Source organism: Plecotus auritus (genome assembly GCF_963455305.1).
Source record: "Plecotus auritus genome assembly, chromosome: 5".
Classification (NCBI taxonomy): domain Eukaryota; kingdom Metazoa; phylum Chordata; class Mammalia; order Chiroptera; family Vespertilionidae; genus Plecotus; species Plecotus auritus.
In genome coordinates this window covers 64,660,479-64,677,297 of record NC_137776.1, presented here as the reverse complement: position 1 = coordinate 64,677,297, position 16,819 = coordinate 64,660,479, and the positions used below count along the sequence as shown (strand labels likewise).

General features: G+C 41.5%; 1 protein-coding gene across 2 annotated transcripts in view; it reads left to right on the top strand.

The window, feature by feature from the left end:
- Positions 1–16,819, top strand: part of ARL6IP6 (ARF like GTPase 6 interacting protein 6) — a 57,077-nt gene that overhangs the window by 8,432 nt on the left and 31,826 nt on the right. For both annotated transcript variants that reach the window (XM_080670229.1, XM_080670230.1), the window contains exon 3: positions 6,423–6,555. In XM_080670229.1, the coding sequence (XP_080526355.1) occupies positions 6,423–6,555 (133 nt within the window). The remainder of the gene's footprint in view (positions 1–6,422; positions 6,556–16,819) is intronic.

The following is a 16,819-nucleotide window of genomic DNA, read 5'->3' as shown; positions in this document are numbered from 1 at the left end:
TTGTACTCCACGGAGTAGCTTTTTCTTTTTGCACTCATTTCTAGGGGTAAAAAAAAAAGGAATTGGGGTATCAAGGTGGGGGGAGGGGGATCACTCAAAATGACACGGGGGATCAGAGGGGGGAATCAAAATGGCACGGGAGAATCAGAGGGGGGATTACCATTTTAGTAACCCCTTTTGATCCTCCTGTGTCATTTTGATTGCCCCCTCTGATCCTCCTGTGTCATTTTAAGTGATCCCCCTCCCCCCACCCCTGTGCCACTGAACACCTTCACCAGACAATCCCCCTACCCCTTTATCAGACATTTACCCCCTGGGGCCTGCCTGGGGACTGTCACTGGGCTTGCTGGGGCCTGGATCTGGGCTGGAGCAGGGTCTGCCACTGACTGAGAACCTTCAGTCATCATGAAGGCGGCCGCGAGCATCAGGTAGTGTCACCAGAGACAGACCAGCACTCACCACCTTCGCCAGCACTCATCCTCCTGTTCTTCTACACGCATCTGCGAAAGTCTCCTCCTCTCTCCCGCCCCGCGCTCACTGCTCACTCCTACCTCCGCTCCGCCTCCACACAGCAGTGACATCAGGACTCCGCGTAACGTCACTGGTTGCTAGACGCCAGTCGGGGCGGCCCTAGCGACCAGTTTATGGTAAATTAATTTTCATTCTGAGACAGTGCCTGGGGGCCTTATTTTCGGGGGATGCCTTATATTTCACTCAAGGAAACCTGTAAGTAGGTCTTATTTTCGGAGGATGTTTTATTTTCGGGGAAACACGGTAGTACAGTGGTCGGCAAACTGCGGCTTGGGCTCGCGAGCCGCGGTTTGCCGCTCTGTTGACTAATGAGTTAGCCGACCACTGATCTAGTAATTCCTATCTTTCCTAAATCAGGAACACTTGAGAGTAAATGGTTTGCCCTAGGGTTTTGCTTAGTGGATAGAGTGTCAGCCCCTCGTACTGAAGGGTCCCAGGCTTGACCCCCGGCCCCAGTTGGGGTGAGTTCGGGAGGCAACCAACTCTTCCCCTAGTCTTTAATATAGGATATAATAAATGGCCTTTTATTTGAGGAAAGCCTGAAATAAGTACATAAGGAAAGTAGAAAGAATTTTCTTCAGAAAATCAAAGACTATTGTTACCAAATTAAGTGTGGAGCTAGTACTTTTATATATGTGTTGTATATAGTGCCATACAGAAATTATCAGACGTTATGGAGTTTCTTCAGTGTCTAAAAAGATTTTGAACTAGATCTTTGTCAGACCTTGCCATCTACTAATTAATAGTTAAGTCCCCTCCAGTGACTAAGACCAGATTCCTTGCATCTTGCAGTGTCAAGAGCTTATTTTGATTTCAAGCTGCCCATTTTGTTCTGTTTCATGACTGAAATATTTCCAGGCTCCTGCACATTTACAGAGAAGAAATGATGAAACTAACTCATTTGAAGGAACTAAACTATTTCTTTATTTCTGCAGAGTTTCTTTATTTCAGCTGGCATCAGAATCATCTGGAAGTACTTCTTAAAATTAATTTTAATGGGCTTCATCTGTTATAGAGTTTCTGATTGAGTAGGCCCATGAATTTATGGTTCTAGGTTATGCCAATGCTGCCAGTTTATGAGAACCATTGGTCTGGTAGTTCTCAAACCTGACATATCAGCAACAAAACCTTGGAGATTTTCTTTTTTTGGAATTTACAAAATTTCAGACCCTGTCCTTATCTACTGAATCAGTTACTTAATTGACTGAATGCTTTAATGCTCAGTATACCATCAGAGTTCATTGGACCCATTTTTTATTTTTAAATTTACTTTTGAGAAGTTCTATTTGTAAGGATTGATATTTCAATTACTTTTATTCTTTTTAGGAGTCTTCCAAGAGAGAAAATTGAGTTATATTTTTTCTAGAATAAAGCTTATTTGATCATGAAATAGTAGTCATGTCTGAAAACTCAAGTTTATTCTTATATTAAATTTTATAGTTATTCTATTGAAGCACCTAAGTGAAATAGCTTGATGGGCTTTAGAGAGCCTCACATTTTGTTTTAATGTTATTTTGTCTTTCCTACTTTTTTAGATATTAGAATTCCCCATCATTCAATAGTAGTCCCTAAACAGATACTTGATTTTTCTTAATTACCATCTTTGTTCAACAGACTTTTATGTATTACTAGAGGCCCGGTGCACGAAATTCATGCACTCGTTGGGGGAGGGGTTAGGGTCCCCCTCAGCCAAGACTGCATCCTCTCGCAGTCCGGGAGCCCTCAGGGGATGTCCGACTGATGGCTTAGGCCCGCTCCCTATGGGCCTAAGCAATGTAGTCACCATTTAGTTGTAGTTGTATACTAAGTAATCATATCTACTTTTATCTCCTGTCTTACTGGTTGGCAGGAAGGTTGTGCCTCAAGTCTTGACTGTAGAGGTTCTGTTTAGCCAGTCCTAGGTTGAGTTATGGCTCTACCTGACACTGTTCCTGGATACTGGGATGCGAGTACTTTCTAGTCCTCAAAACATTTGCCCAAATGAGTTACTGCTGAAACATCTTGCATTCTGGTCAGGATGGCCTTTCAGATATAGCATCTTCCAGCCATGTGCCAAACTACTGTTTCTGTGACCCGCTCAAGACAGAGGCACCGGCAAGTTTAGCTATGGGCCCATCTTTCAAGGTACTGTAGCTATAATCCCTTTCTGGTGTTGTGTGGCCTTTTCTTGATAGCTACTAGGAAGCCGCAACAGCACTACCCCCTCCTTGTTATACACCCACAAGTGCAAACACCACACACATAACCCACTTTCTTCAAATGGGGAAATCTTTATCAGATAAAGCCTACTATCTCCCTGTTCTACACAAATATACCTCAGTCAACTTACTCTTGGAATCATTTTGTGTTTAACTACTTCTGCTTATACTTAACCCTTCTAGTTCCCTTAACTGCAACACAACAAAAGAGACACTCGGGCTAGTTCTCCCTTTTTGCCACATCCTCCTTCTGGGGCAGTGAACACAAGTCTGTTACCTTTAAAAGGGGGTAAGGGAAAGGGAGCTAACTATAAGGAGAGGAAAATTAATCTTTCACAAGTACTTTGCCACAGTTTTTCCTGATGCTTTATTGCCCTGAGTTTTTCTTTTAGCAGTTTTACCACTCTGTTATTGGGCTTCATATGGTTTACAAGCAGTCCATAGTACATATTTTTTACCTGCTTCTTGCTAAAATAAAGCCATCTTTGGTTGTGCAATTTTGTGTAGCCAGGAAATTTAGTAATTCTCTATTGCAGTCTTTTCAACCTTTCCTTCTCCCTTGTACTACTGAGGCCTGGAACACACACTTATCAGTAGTTGTGGGTTTGTAAACTCTCTTAGGGAGGCAATGTGAATGTACCTAAAAACCTTCAAATTAATTCTTTCTGTTTTCCCTGTGTTTATTCCCCCTCCTCTTCTAATCCTCTTCCCTTTGACCTTTTCATTCCCCTAGTATAGTCACCATGGTTTCTACTTGATTTGAGAAAATGTACGTCCACTCTAACTGAAAATAAAATTTAGGATTCCCAACCCATTTATAAATTGGGAGTTAACTTTTGTCCATATACTGAGCAAGGTAAAAGAATCAGATTCAATTTATGATGTTCATAGGAAAACTGTAAAGAGTAGACACTCAAAAATTGATTCAGAAAAAAAACCCAAGATGGCGGCATAAGGTATACACCTGTACGTGTTCCCTCTCACAACCACACCAAAACTACAACTAAAAGACAAAATGTCTATCACCCAGAACCACGGGAAAGCTGGCTGAGTAGTTCTACAACTAGAAAGAAAGAGAAAAGAGCATTGAGACCGGGTAAGATGTGCACAGGTGCGGAAAAGCAGAGGTATGGGGACATGTAAATCGGGCTAGCGACTGGGTGCGCTGTTATTTTCAATCTGAAGGGAGACACAAGCTCCTGACTGCTCTGAACTCCAGTTTCCAGCGAGACTCTGGGGATCCAGACTCCTACGGGGAGAGGCTGGACTGTCTGCCATCAGGTCGGAAAGTGAGGGTGGCTTTCTTGCAGAGGTGCGCATAGGAATCATTGTTTACTGCGCTGGGGCGCGGGACATGGGGACACGGAGACACAGAAACATGGAGACGCAGAGAGGGCTGACTGGCAGCCAGCCATAACTGTTAGACACACCCTCGTGATTCCCTGAGACTCCGCCCCACCCAATTTACAAACCCATCGGAGCTGTGGGCAGCAGCTTTTGCATATGAATGGCCTGCCCTATCACAGCTTAACCTAATAAACTACAGCTGGGTCAGCTCCAAAACTTCCAAACCTCAAGGAAAGAGGAGAAATCTGCAGATCTTGCTGTAGCTCCTGCGGGGTGGCCTCAGACATTAGCTGACCTGCACCTCCTTGGAGATGCCGGAGCCAGTGTACCTAGTGGTTAGTGTGAGATGACACCAGATTTCAACTCCTCACATCCATATGTGACACACTCAAGAGGCAGACTCAGTGAGCACCAAAGCCCCACCGAAGCAAGTTCTGCTCCATAAGGGTGTCTCCAGCACAGCAGTTCTTCCACTTTAGACACAGCGGGTCTTCAAAGCCAATTGGCCTGGAGGTCAGTTCCTCCCAGTGTACCAACAGCAATCAAGGCTTAACTACAACAAGACTGTGCACTCAGCCCACAAAGGGGTGCACCAAGAGTGTCTACCTCAGGTGATTGGGGAGGCTGAGCCACTGCGCCCTATAGGTCACTTACCACACAAAGCCACTCCATCAACACAGGGAAGCAGCCAAAATGTGGAGACAAACATTTCACGAATGAAAGAAATGGAGGAAAGCAAACTACTGGATATAGAGTTCAAAACCACAGTTATAAGGTTACTCAAGAATCTTTGAGAAACTTAGTGAGACCTCCGAGGAACTTAGTGAGACCTTCAAGGGTCTTAACGAGAATGCCAAAAAAATGGAAAAGGACCAGTCAGAAATTAAGCATACACTGTCTGAAATAAAGAATAATATTCGGAAATCCAACAGTAGACTAGAGGACCCCAAGAATCAAACCAAAGATTTGAAACATGAGGAAGCAAAAAACACCCAACCAGAAAAACAAAAAGAAAAAAGAATCCAAAAATATGAAGATAGTGTAAGGAGCCTCTGGGACAACTTCAAGCGTACCAACATCCGAATTATAGAGGTGCCAGAAGAAGAGAGAGAGCAAGATATTGAAAACCTATTTGAAGAAATAATGACAGAAAACTTTCCCCACCTAGTGAAAGAAAAAGACTTACAAGTCCAGGAAGTGCACAGAACCCCAAACAAAAGGAATCCAAAGAGGACCACACCAAGACACATCATAATTAAAATGCCAAGAGCAAAAGACAAAGAGAGAATCTTGAAAGCAGCAAGAGAAAAACAGTTACCTACAAGGGAGTACCCATATGACTGTCAGCTGATTTCTCAATAGAAACTATGCAGGCCAGATGGGAGTGGCAAGAAATATTCAAAGTGATGAACAGCAAGAACTTGCAACCAAGATTACTCTACCCAGCAAAGCTATCATTCAGAATTGAAAGTCAGATAAAGAGCTTCACAGACAAGAAAAAGTTAAAGGAGTTCATCACCACCAAACCAGGGTTATATGAAATGCTGAAGGGTATTCTTTAAGAAGAGGAAGAAGAAGAAAAAGGTAAAGATAAAAATTATGAACAACCAATACATATCTATCAAGTGAATCTAAAAATCAAGTGAATAAAAAATATGAACAGAATAAACGGGTGAATATAATAGAATCGGGCATAGAAAGGGAGTGGACTGACAATTTTTTGGGGGAAGGGGGTGTGAGGGGTGCAGGAAGAGATTGGACAAAAATCTTACACCTATGGATGAGGACAGTGGGGGGGGGGGGCGGTAAGGGCATGGGGTTGGGGGGGAATCGGGTGGAGGGGAGCTATGGGGGGGGAAGAGGAACATCTGTAATAATCTGAACAATAAAGATTTATTTTAAATAAATATATATTAAAAAATAAACAGAATGAAAAAAAAACTGATTCATATGTCAAAAGTGCATTGGTATGGAAAAAATCACTTAGTGCTAAAGTAATAAAAGACAGCAACCTGTGATTTACAAAGTTAAATGCTTAAAAATGTTAAGTATTTTAACCATTTTTTTCTATAGTTGAATTTTATAAATCTGAAGATAAGTTATACTCTTCAGTTGAATTTGTACTCTTTTCCAAATATTAAATTATAATTGAATTAAATATTATCTGACTTCTAGTTTTATACTTCTACTTGGGTTAACTTGAACTAAACTCAAATCTCTTCTATCACTGACATATATAAGTCATAAGATCAGAAATGCATATTATCTGAATGTGAGGAAACTGGTTTAATTTTAATTGTTTGACTGTTAATAATTCAAGTTTTCCCCTTCTCTCTTCCCATTAAGGATTCTGGACTCTACTTATAATATCCCTAACTGCTGGGTTCTCCTGCTGCAGCTTTTCTTGGACAGTGACTTACTTTGATTCTTTTGAGCCAGGAATGTTTCCTCCTACTCCTCTTTCACCTGCCAGGTTCAAGTAAGTATATGTGTTTCTTCTAGGTTCTTTTTAACCCATTGCAACTCTCATGAAAATACTAAAGCGAATAAAAGCAAGAGGCTGCTTATTTGGGAGATAATATGTTCAGGTCCCAGTCTTTAACTTATAAAATACAATGACACAAAGGTTTTAGCTTGGCTCAGCCTTTAGATAAATGGAGAGGAGTTTTTTAAACTCCATATATAGATAATGCAGTGGTTTTTTAAAAAATGACATTCAAGAAATGAACTAAGAAGAAACTTAGAAGGCTATTTATTCTTCGGGAATGGCATTTTATTTAAAACATTTCATGAATGAATGCTAAATTAATATCAACAATGTTATTAAATTCAGCTACAAATGGTCAGAGTTATAACAACTTAATTGGATTGGACTTTTCCTCATATTTAAACTTGTGTAACAATTAGCAAGCATTTATGGCACCCAATTTAATTTTTTGTTTTTTGTTGCTAATCCTCACCAGAGTGTATTTTTTCCATTGCTTTTCAGAGAGAGTGGAAGGGAGAAGGGAGAACGAGAGGGAGAAAGACAGACATCAATCGATGTGAGAGACACATTGACTGGTTGCCTCCTGCACCCACACCTATGGGGAGGGGGGAAACGGGGCGGAGGGGGCAGGGCAGGGAACAAACCCTCAACCCAGGTATGTGCCCTTGACCAGGAATTGAACCTGTGACCCTTCAGTGCTTGGGCCGACACTCTAACCACTGAAGACACCAGCCAGGGCATGACCCTCAATTTATATGTCTAGACCAGATTATATCCATTTCATAATGGTCTCTATTTTCTGTTTCAAAGAGTTTCAGAAAATTCAGTAGGCAGTGTTTTCTAATCTACTTTATTTATACCAGAAAAGCTCAGGTTTTAAGTATAAATTTCCAAGTAAGTCCGTCTAAGACCTCTATTTTATCCTACAAATTGCGGTGTTGGGGTAGGGGAAGGGTGACGGATGAAGAGTAGAAAATAAATTCTGTTAAAGATACCGTTATCAGAGTATTATAGTTGCTGTTGCTGTTACTGCCATCTCTAGCCCACCTAATGGACAGCATCAGAGTATTATAGTTGCTGTTGCTGTTACTGCCATCTCTAGCCCACCTAATGGACAGCATCAGAGTATTATAGTTGCTGTTGCTGTTACTGCCATCTCTAGCCCACCTAATGGACAGCTTATAGAGATCAAATAAGAAAATTTATATGAGGGGCTCTAAATATGAAATGCAATACTAATGATAATTGTTAGTAATCATTGTTTTACTGGCCTTCATTAGTAAAATGGAGTATTTTACTCATAGTAAACTCATTTTTATGTCTTACAAATATATAAAAATTTTTGCTTCATTTTAAAAGAATGTATCTGTGCATATACAGCATCTTAATAAATTCTTATCTGTAGTATATGAAATATACGTCATGCATTTGCCAATAAATTTTTTGTGTGTTTGAGGTAGATAATGATCAATTAATCATCTAAATTGACTAAGGTATACCTAACAGTGCAATTCCATCCCATAATTTACCATGAGTACCATTCAGTTGGAAAGTTTATTGTGCTAAGTGATACAGTGTTCAATTCAAATGTATATTATGTTGCTGCCCGTTGACATCAGTTATTTTAACAAGGGTTATGTGTCTAATATAGATAATATCATGAGACTTCATAGTCACACAAAATTTAAATCTCATTTTTTTCTTTTACTTACTTACATATTTCACTTCTCCCCTGAATTTCAGCCCTGCATTTCCAGCTATTTAGATCTTGCAGTGTAGATTTCAGAAAGCACTTTGTACTTAGACTTATTAAAACCCCAAGTCTGTCTTAAAGATAGCAGTATCCATCTACTTACCTAGGGTTAATAAAGTCCAAATCCCAAGAATAGCATAACAGTCCTTCCCCAATTGACCCTTCTCTGCTTTTCCAACTTCATCTATTTCTCTAACACTCCCTATACTATCCTATATTATAAAGAGGTAAGGTGCAAATTGACCGTCACAAGATGGCGGTGCCCACAGCAGAGCTGCCGCCAGAGTCCCCTTAGCCCCGCTGGAGGCCTCGGGTCCTCCTGCACCCCCCACTGACTGACAGTTCACCCAGGCTCCTCCAACGAGTTGCCCATCCCTCTCTTCCTCCCTCCCCCGAAGCTGAAGCCTGACTGTGGTGTCCAACAAATTGGAAGTTATAACTCATGTCATTGATAGCATCCTCCATTCCTCAGCCAGGGCCGGCCACTCCGCGTGCCTTCCCCCGGAGTCCCCTTAGCCCCGCCAGGGGCCTCGGGTCCTCCTGCACCCCCCACTGACTGAGGCTCAGACAAGCAGGGCTGGCCAAGGCACAGGCAAGCCTTGGATGGCAGCTGCCCAGCCGCCCAGGGCCAGCCCGAGGCACAGGCAAGCCACCAATGGCAGCTGCCCAGCCGCCCAGGTCCGGCCCGGCCAGCAGTGGCAGCAGCAGAGGTGTGAGGGGGGCGTCGCCTTCCCCTGATTGCCGGGTCGTCTCCCGCCCCTGAGGGCTCCCAGACTGTGAGAGGGGGCAGGCCAGGCTGAGGGACCCCACCCCTCCAGTGCATGAATTTTCATGCACCGGGCCTCTAGTAGTCACATGTCAGATTACCTCGACAACCCCAAATAAGCAACTTTTGATATGCCATGACTTTACTCTTGCTGCTCTCACTTCCTGGAATGTCATTTTTCCTCTCAGCTTCTCTTCCATCACCACCAGAATTCATAAGCCTCATAGATGTTAGAAGCTTTTGGAGTTAGAGAAAAGCATTTCAGTGTTCTCTTAAACATCTGGGATTGTGAGGGCATTGAACTAATTTCTTAAAAATTAATTATCTTTGCACTTTTTAAAAACTAGAAGCAGTAGTGATGGACCTCAATTTTTAATGTGTTTATTAGTCATTCAATTTAAATATGAGATAGTGTCAGATCAGAAACTTATTACATATTTTTTAATATAGTCCTAAAAATATAGTTTTTTACATATGTGCATTGTATATAATGTTTTAATTCCTTTCAGTATATAAGTAGGGATAAATTAATTTTATATGATAAAAAAGCTATTAAATATCTCATGAGAGTCAACCTCTAAGTTAGTTACCATGTGACTAGAAGCACAGTCCAAAAACAGCATGTAATAAACATAGTTTATCACATATTAACGGAAACCATACACAAGAAAAAAAGCATGTAATGTACTGATGATTGGTGAAATTGACTTTCATAGTAAAAATCCTGCCCTCTAGTGCTTGTGGAAAATAATTCAATTATTTCAGAAATGTCAGAGTAAGTATATTCTCTAAGTCACCAGTAGAGTGAGTGCTTGTATAGGAAAACCTCTCTATCTTTTGAGACAGTTATCTTCCAGCTTTATTTTCTAGAAATTGAATTGATATATTTTATTAATTTGCAACATCACACTTTTATAAAAATATTTTTATAATAAGTTATAAAGAATAAGTTATGTTCTTTTATTACCCAAAATAAACATTGGTGTTAATGTCAGTATTTCCCCTGACTATATAAGACTAATACAAGTTCTTTGTTGAAAATTCAAAACACAAAAAGAAAAAAAATGGAAAAACCCATAATCAGAGAAAGTAACTGACTGCCAACATTTTGAGTTATATCTTTCCATTCTTTGCATATTTTAAAAATTGAAATTGGGTCCATGCCACTGCCATCAACAATATATCCTGACTAGAGGCCCGATGCACAGATTGGTGCACTGGTGGGGTCCCTCAGCCTGGCCTGTGGGGATTGGACCAAAACCAGCTCTCTGACATCCAAGGGGTCCCGGATTGCGAGAGGGCGGTGTTCAGGTGACACACCCCGGAATTGGGCTCTCTCCTCTCTGGTTCTGGGTTCGTCATCCAAGAACCACAGCTGCTAAGTCACTGCAGCTTGGCAGCTCCTGTGTTGAGCATCTGCCCCCTAGTTGAGCATCATAGGTACTGGTTGAATGGTCGGGTAGTCACTTAGGCTTTTATATACACTGAGTGGCCAGATTATTATGATCTCTGAACGTGTAATAATCTGGCCACTCAGTGTACTTATGTATAAGGGAAAGCTTGCAAATCTTGATAAGTCAAGGGACCAGGAGATAGTGGCCCCCAGCCTCTGGCTAGTAAGTCCTCTGCTTCTTTCTAACTACTCACAATGCAGTTCTTATACATGGAAAAACCTTATTTTAAAATCCCAACTCTGTGGTCAGTCTACACTGAGTGGCCAGATTATTATGCGTTCAGAGATCATCATAATCTGGCCACTCAGTGTATATAGAATACAGACTGTTAATCCTACACAAGAGTATTCCACCCCACAGGTTAAACACGCCCCCTGCAAAATGCAGAATTATAAAGTCCACAGGAAGTAAAAACCCAGAAGACCATCCTAATGTAGCCCTGCTGGGCCACTGAAGAGCCCATAGAGCCCACAGGCTCATCCTCTGCTTCCCGATCCTCTCCATCCCTCTGGACCCTTCTTCAGAAGACTGCCTTTTCAAGCATAATTACAGTCTTGCTGGCCATCCTACCTGACCATGTATCTCTCTCTTCATTCCTCGAACTGAAAAATTCCCTTCCTTAGCAATGCTGGAACAAATTGGCTCTTACTAATGGGACCGAAAGACCTTGGTCTGAAGAAATTAGGGTCATGCTAATATTATAGAAAAACTATTGGAATGTTTTCTAGTCACTTTTTATAAAAGGCCCCTACATAGAGTGACCTAGCATTTATGATTAAAAAAAATCATAGCAGAATCCTCAGGATCCCCACAATTGCGCATTTTATTTATTTATTTATTTATTTATTTATTTATTTATTTATTTATTTATTTTAGAGAGTATGGAAGGGAGGAGGAGAAACAGAGAAAGATTGATGTGAGAGAGACACATCAATTGGTTGCCTCCTGCACGTGCCCCGACGGATTGAACCTGCAACCGAGATACGTGCTCTTGAAGTAAATTGGACCGAGGATCCTTTAGTCTGCAGGCTGATGCTCTATCCATTGAGCCAAACCGACTGGGGCGCAATTGCGCATTTTAAATAATGGGAACATTTCATGGACTTGCAAGCTGGCAGGCTTTCTGTGATGGTGTCTGCACCCAAGGACAGTGAGTCTGAGGATAGATGTGGCTGAGGCCAGTAACCTGCTTTGTTGAACCAATAACAGCAAAGGAATAGTCACCACAGTTGATGCTCATAAAGGATTTTAGATGGTACACATAAAAAGAGAGTCTGTCTTTCTTGATGTTTCTAATGAACCAATGCTTCTGCAGCCCCACATCCTTCCCATGGACTCATCTGTCCTTAATACCCATTTATTATATGTAACATGTAGAACAGGACCAGAGTCAGAGCTGTGCTGCCAGAAGGATTCTAAGGGTCCAGTTCAGCCCTCTGACCTTGCAGGTAGGGAAAAATGGAATGGCTTGCCCCATATCACACAGTAGTAAGTGGACCAGGTTTTCCAATACATAGACACCTCTTTTCCCACTCCAGGAGGCTTCTCCATATCTGCATTTCTGTATTAAGTAAGGTGTGCCTTCCTCTGAGAATCAAAACAGTGAGAGTTGAATGCCTGTTGTGTGAAAGATCTTTAAAAAATAGCTAAGACTATACATGGGGGGAAAAAAAAGCTTTTTTAATGACCAATGTGCAGCATAGATTTTTCAGTATCAATGAGTATCTCCTGAGCATGAGCAAGGTACCAGGAACTGTTCTCAGACTCAGTCCTAAGCAGACAAGGCAGACAGTGCTGCTTTGGTAGGTCTTGTTTTTTTGTGGGGAGATAACACAATGCAAAGAACTTCAGGACTACAGCTCCTTCCTTTTACAGATAAGAAAAGGGACTTGCCCAGAATAACATGGCTTGTTAGTGACAGAACCGACTAGAATCCAGGTCCCCTGCTGCTGTTCAAGTGCTCACGCACTACACAATGTTCTATTTTCAAATATTTTTCTGCTACAACTCAAATTAACAGTTCCTTTTTGAAAGCTGTGCCCTGAGCAATGTTCTCAGCACAAACTAGTACCTAGGTAAATGACCAGAGTTTGACCTTATGCTCTTACTGGTAATAAAGAATTGAGAGAAAATGTTTAAATATTAAGACTCAGATTTATTGATTAAGTGGCATAGTAGGCATACTACTTAACAAACCACATAAAAAAACCTATTTTAGAGGGAATAGCAAGATACGCAACCTCCCATATCTGGAAGAAAACCCATCATCACTGATTCTCCTAGTCCCAAAAATGATGACCGTGACACCTTTGACATAGTTTTGTTTTGTTTTGCAAGCAGGAAATGTTTCTGTTCAGTTGGCTGACAAATTTTAATGAATACATTGAAGCCATATATGATGACTAAAAAAAAAATAAAAAATGAAATTAGGATCAACATAATTTTTAAGGGAAATCTAATATAAATGGTAGTAGTCAGCCTTGGGCAAACTATGGCCCGCGGGGCGGATCCAGCTGTTCTTTCCGGTTCTCTTGCTCTCCCCTCCGCTCCTTTACTTTGAATTTATATTAGTTCACACAAACACTCCATCCATGCTTTTGTTCCGGCCCTCCGGTCCAGTTTAAGAACCCATTGTAGCCCTGGAGTCAAAAAGTTTGCCCACCCCTGAGCTAGATTCTAAGATAATTTATTAAATAGGGATCTTCTTAACTGATTAGAAACTAAAAAAAGGCAAGATAATTAGCACATCACAAAGTAAAGATTAGGATTAAAAATATTCCCTCTTTCTAGCTTCAGCAATATCAAACATAAAGATAGTAAAATAATTCTAATTTGTTTGTTTAAAAAGCAATCTTTTGCTCTCCTTTGCAGATTTAAACATACGGGCTTTTCTTTTTCAAACTACAAACTAATTAGTAGAAGTAGAAAAAAAATTGAGAAGACTGTTTATTATAGCTGTCAATTTGTTGTGTTTCTTTAGGAATATAAACTCAGGAAGGAAAAAAAAAAAGACCTTTATTGATACTTAGAAAATATTAGGTGACACATTTAATGAAATTAGCAATTTGGATCAATAATTCATTAGAGGAGTTGAGAATAGAAATAAAACCCCTTTTTGTTTTAAAATTTTCATATTCTCTTTATTTGTTAGATACTACCTTAGTTCAGGCTGCCATAACAAAGTACCATAAACTGAGTGGCTAATAAACAACAGAAATTTATTTCTCAATATTCTGGAGACCAGGATCAGGGTGCCAGCATGGTCAGGTTCTGGTGAGGATCATCTTCAAGGTTGCAGATGGCTTCCTTGCTGTTGTGTCCTCACAACAGGCAGAGAACTGAAAGAGGAAGTAAGCTAGGCTCTGTTACAGTTCTTATAAGGGCACTACTTCCATTCATGAGAGCTCCACTCTTAATGACCTCGTCTACTCCCAAAGACCCCACCTCCTATTACCATCACATTGGGAGGTACTGTGTTTTGTTGACATGAGTTGCGGGGAGTGGAGAGGGGGGGTAGACACAAATATAGTCAGTCCATAACAGATGTTAGAAACTTACAGTTTTACATAAGCACAAGACCTTTAGGAAATACAAGATAGTTAAAGAACTTTTGCAAGATGTATTTTCAGACAGGTACTTAATTGACTTCAAAAGGCATATTTTTTAAAGATAAATGGTTGTTACGTTAACTGACTTTGCTGAGTTAAAAAGTATACAGCAGTGTCACACATAAAAAATTCCTTATTAGGAAGCAATCATTTTGTGTTTTGGATCATTTATACTTTTAAATTATTTTCTCAGTTTCTGAAAATCTGTTGCAATGTTCAAGAAGAAGCAGAGGCAGTACTTTAGATTCCTTGGAGTATCCGTATGGGTATTCCTCACTTCTCACTACTATGAAATTCATTATCATGCTCTTCTACACTACTTATCATCATCCTTAGTTCACTTCTCAGTAGTTTTCCCCATCATTCATTTGATTTTGTCAATGATTTCTATGTAGGCAAATATAAGAGTGTTCATGTAACCAATATTTGACATTGTGATGATCTGCTTTAATTATAGTTTTTAGGGGTTAATACATATAAGTATGTGTTCTACCCATGCATTTACTGTACTCATATGGAGCCCAGAACTTGAAAGAATCTTGGAGTTCTTCTAGGCCAGGCTGGTGGCAGTACCAGAACTTTAACTTAATTCTTGATTGGGGAGAAAGTTAGGTATGGATAGATATGCTCTCGAAGCTTTATTTTTCCTAACAAGTACATAAATGAACCAGCAGGAGGAATTTCATTAACTGAAACAGCATCATTTTATTAACAATCAAAGGCACTCACGGTGAGATTTTGCTACATGGCACTTTTGCCTGTGCAATTTTGCCAAATCCAGTCAAAATCTGGTCTTAACATCTGTCTTTTTTTCTCTCCTTCATTGTTTTCTTCATTTGACCAGCCTTCTCCACTTTAGACTGCCACATTTCACATTGCCTATGCACAAGCCCCATCTAGTGGTACAGTGATTTAGCTGCAGGTTTATAGTTGTTCAGTATGCTAAAAACAAAACAGAAAACAACAACAATCAATAATTATAATAGGTCCTACCTAAGGTAAAATACTAATTTATAGTCTGGAAATAAAGTTAGTAGAAAAATTGTAATGTAAGTGATGGGTCTAGCAAAAAGCACAGTGTAGAAAGCTCATTAGTTTTGTAATTAAGAGTCAAAATATTTGGTAACAGTGGTATAAAAAAACAGTAAAATAAGTCATTAAGTTTATCTACCTTATAGTACTTCTATATAGAGTCAGAAATCAAGGGCCAACATTTTAAAAGAAGTTAAGGGTTTTACTTCATTGCAATCAATAGTAGTGATAGTTAAAAGAACCTTAATTGCTGGCATGAACAAATTCTCATTATTTAGATCAAAGTTCAAATTTAACAGCATAAACGTCTCTAATTTTGAAGCCAAGAAGTTACCTTTGTAGGAATCTGACTATTATTTTGTGCTGGAAACAGCCAAAGAGACTTATTCCCAAAGAGGAAACAAATTAATGCTTATATTTAAAGTTATTAAGAACTAGAGGCCCGGTGCACAAAATTCGATGATCGGGCCTAAACGGGCAGTAGGACATCCCTCTCACAATCCAGGACTGCTGGCTCCCAACTGCTCACCTGCCTGCCTTCCTGATTGCCCCTAACCGCTTCTGCCTGCCAGCCTGATCACCCCCAACCACTCCCCTGCCAGCCTGATTGATGCCTAACTGCTCCCCTGCCAGCCTGATTGCCCCTAACTGCCCTCCCCTGCAGTCCTGTTCACCCCCAACTGCCCTCCCCTGCAGGCCTGGTCACCCCTAACTGCCCTCCCCTACAGGCCTGGTCACCCCTAACTTCCCTCCCCTGCAGGCCTGGTCCCCCCAACTGCCCTCCCCTGCAGGCCTGGTCCCCCCAACTGCTCCTCCCTGCAGGCCCAGTTGCCACCAACTTCCCTCCTCTGCCGGCCTGGTCACCCCTAACTGCCCTCCCCTGCTGGCCTGATCACCCACAACTGCCCTCCCTTGAAGGCCTGGTCCCTCCTAACTGCCCTCCCCTGTTGGCCATCTTGTGGCGGCCATCTTGTGTCCACATGGGGGCAGCCATCTTTGACCACATGGGGGCAGTCATCTTGTGTGTTGGACTGATGGTCAATTTGCATATTACTCTTTTATTAGATAGGATAGAGGCCTGGTGCATGGGTGGGGGCTGGCTGGTTGGCCCTGAAGGGTGTCCCGGATCAGGGTGGGGTTTACTTGGTGCGTGGGGCGGCCTGGGTGAGGGGCCTATGGTGGTTTGCAGACTGGCCACACACACACACACACCCCCGCCCCCCCAGCGACCCAAGCAGAGGCCCTGGTATCTGGGATTTATTTATCTTCTATAACTGAAACTTTGTAGCCTTGAGCGGAGGCCAGGGTGGGCGGGAAGCTTGGCTTCCTCCATCGTTGGGGCAACTCAAGCCTCTGGCTGGCTCCAGCTCGATGGCTGCTGCCATTTTTGTTGGGATTTATTTATCTTCTATAATTGAAACTTTTTAGCCTTGAGTGGAGGCCAGGGCCGGCCAGGACGGGCGGGAAGCTTGGCTTCCTCCATCTCCGGGGGCAACCCAAGCCTCCTGCTCTCTACAGCTCTGTGGCTGCTGCCATTTTTGTTGGGTTAATTTGCATACTCCTGATTGGCTGGTGGGCGTGGCTTGTGGGTGTAGCGGAGGTACGGTCAATTTGCATGTTTCTCTTTTATTAGATAGGATGA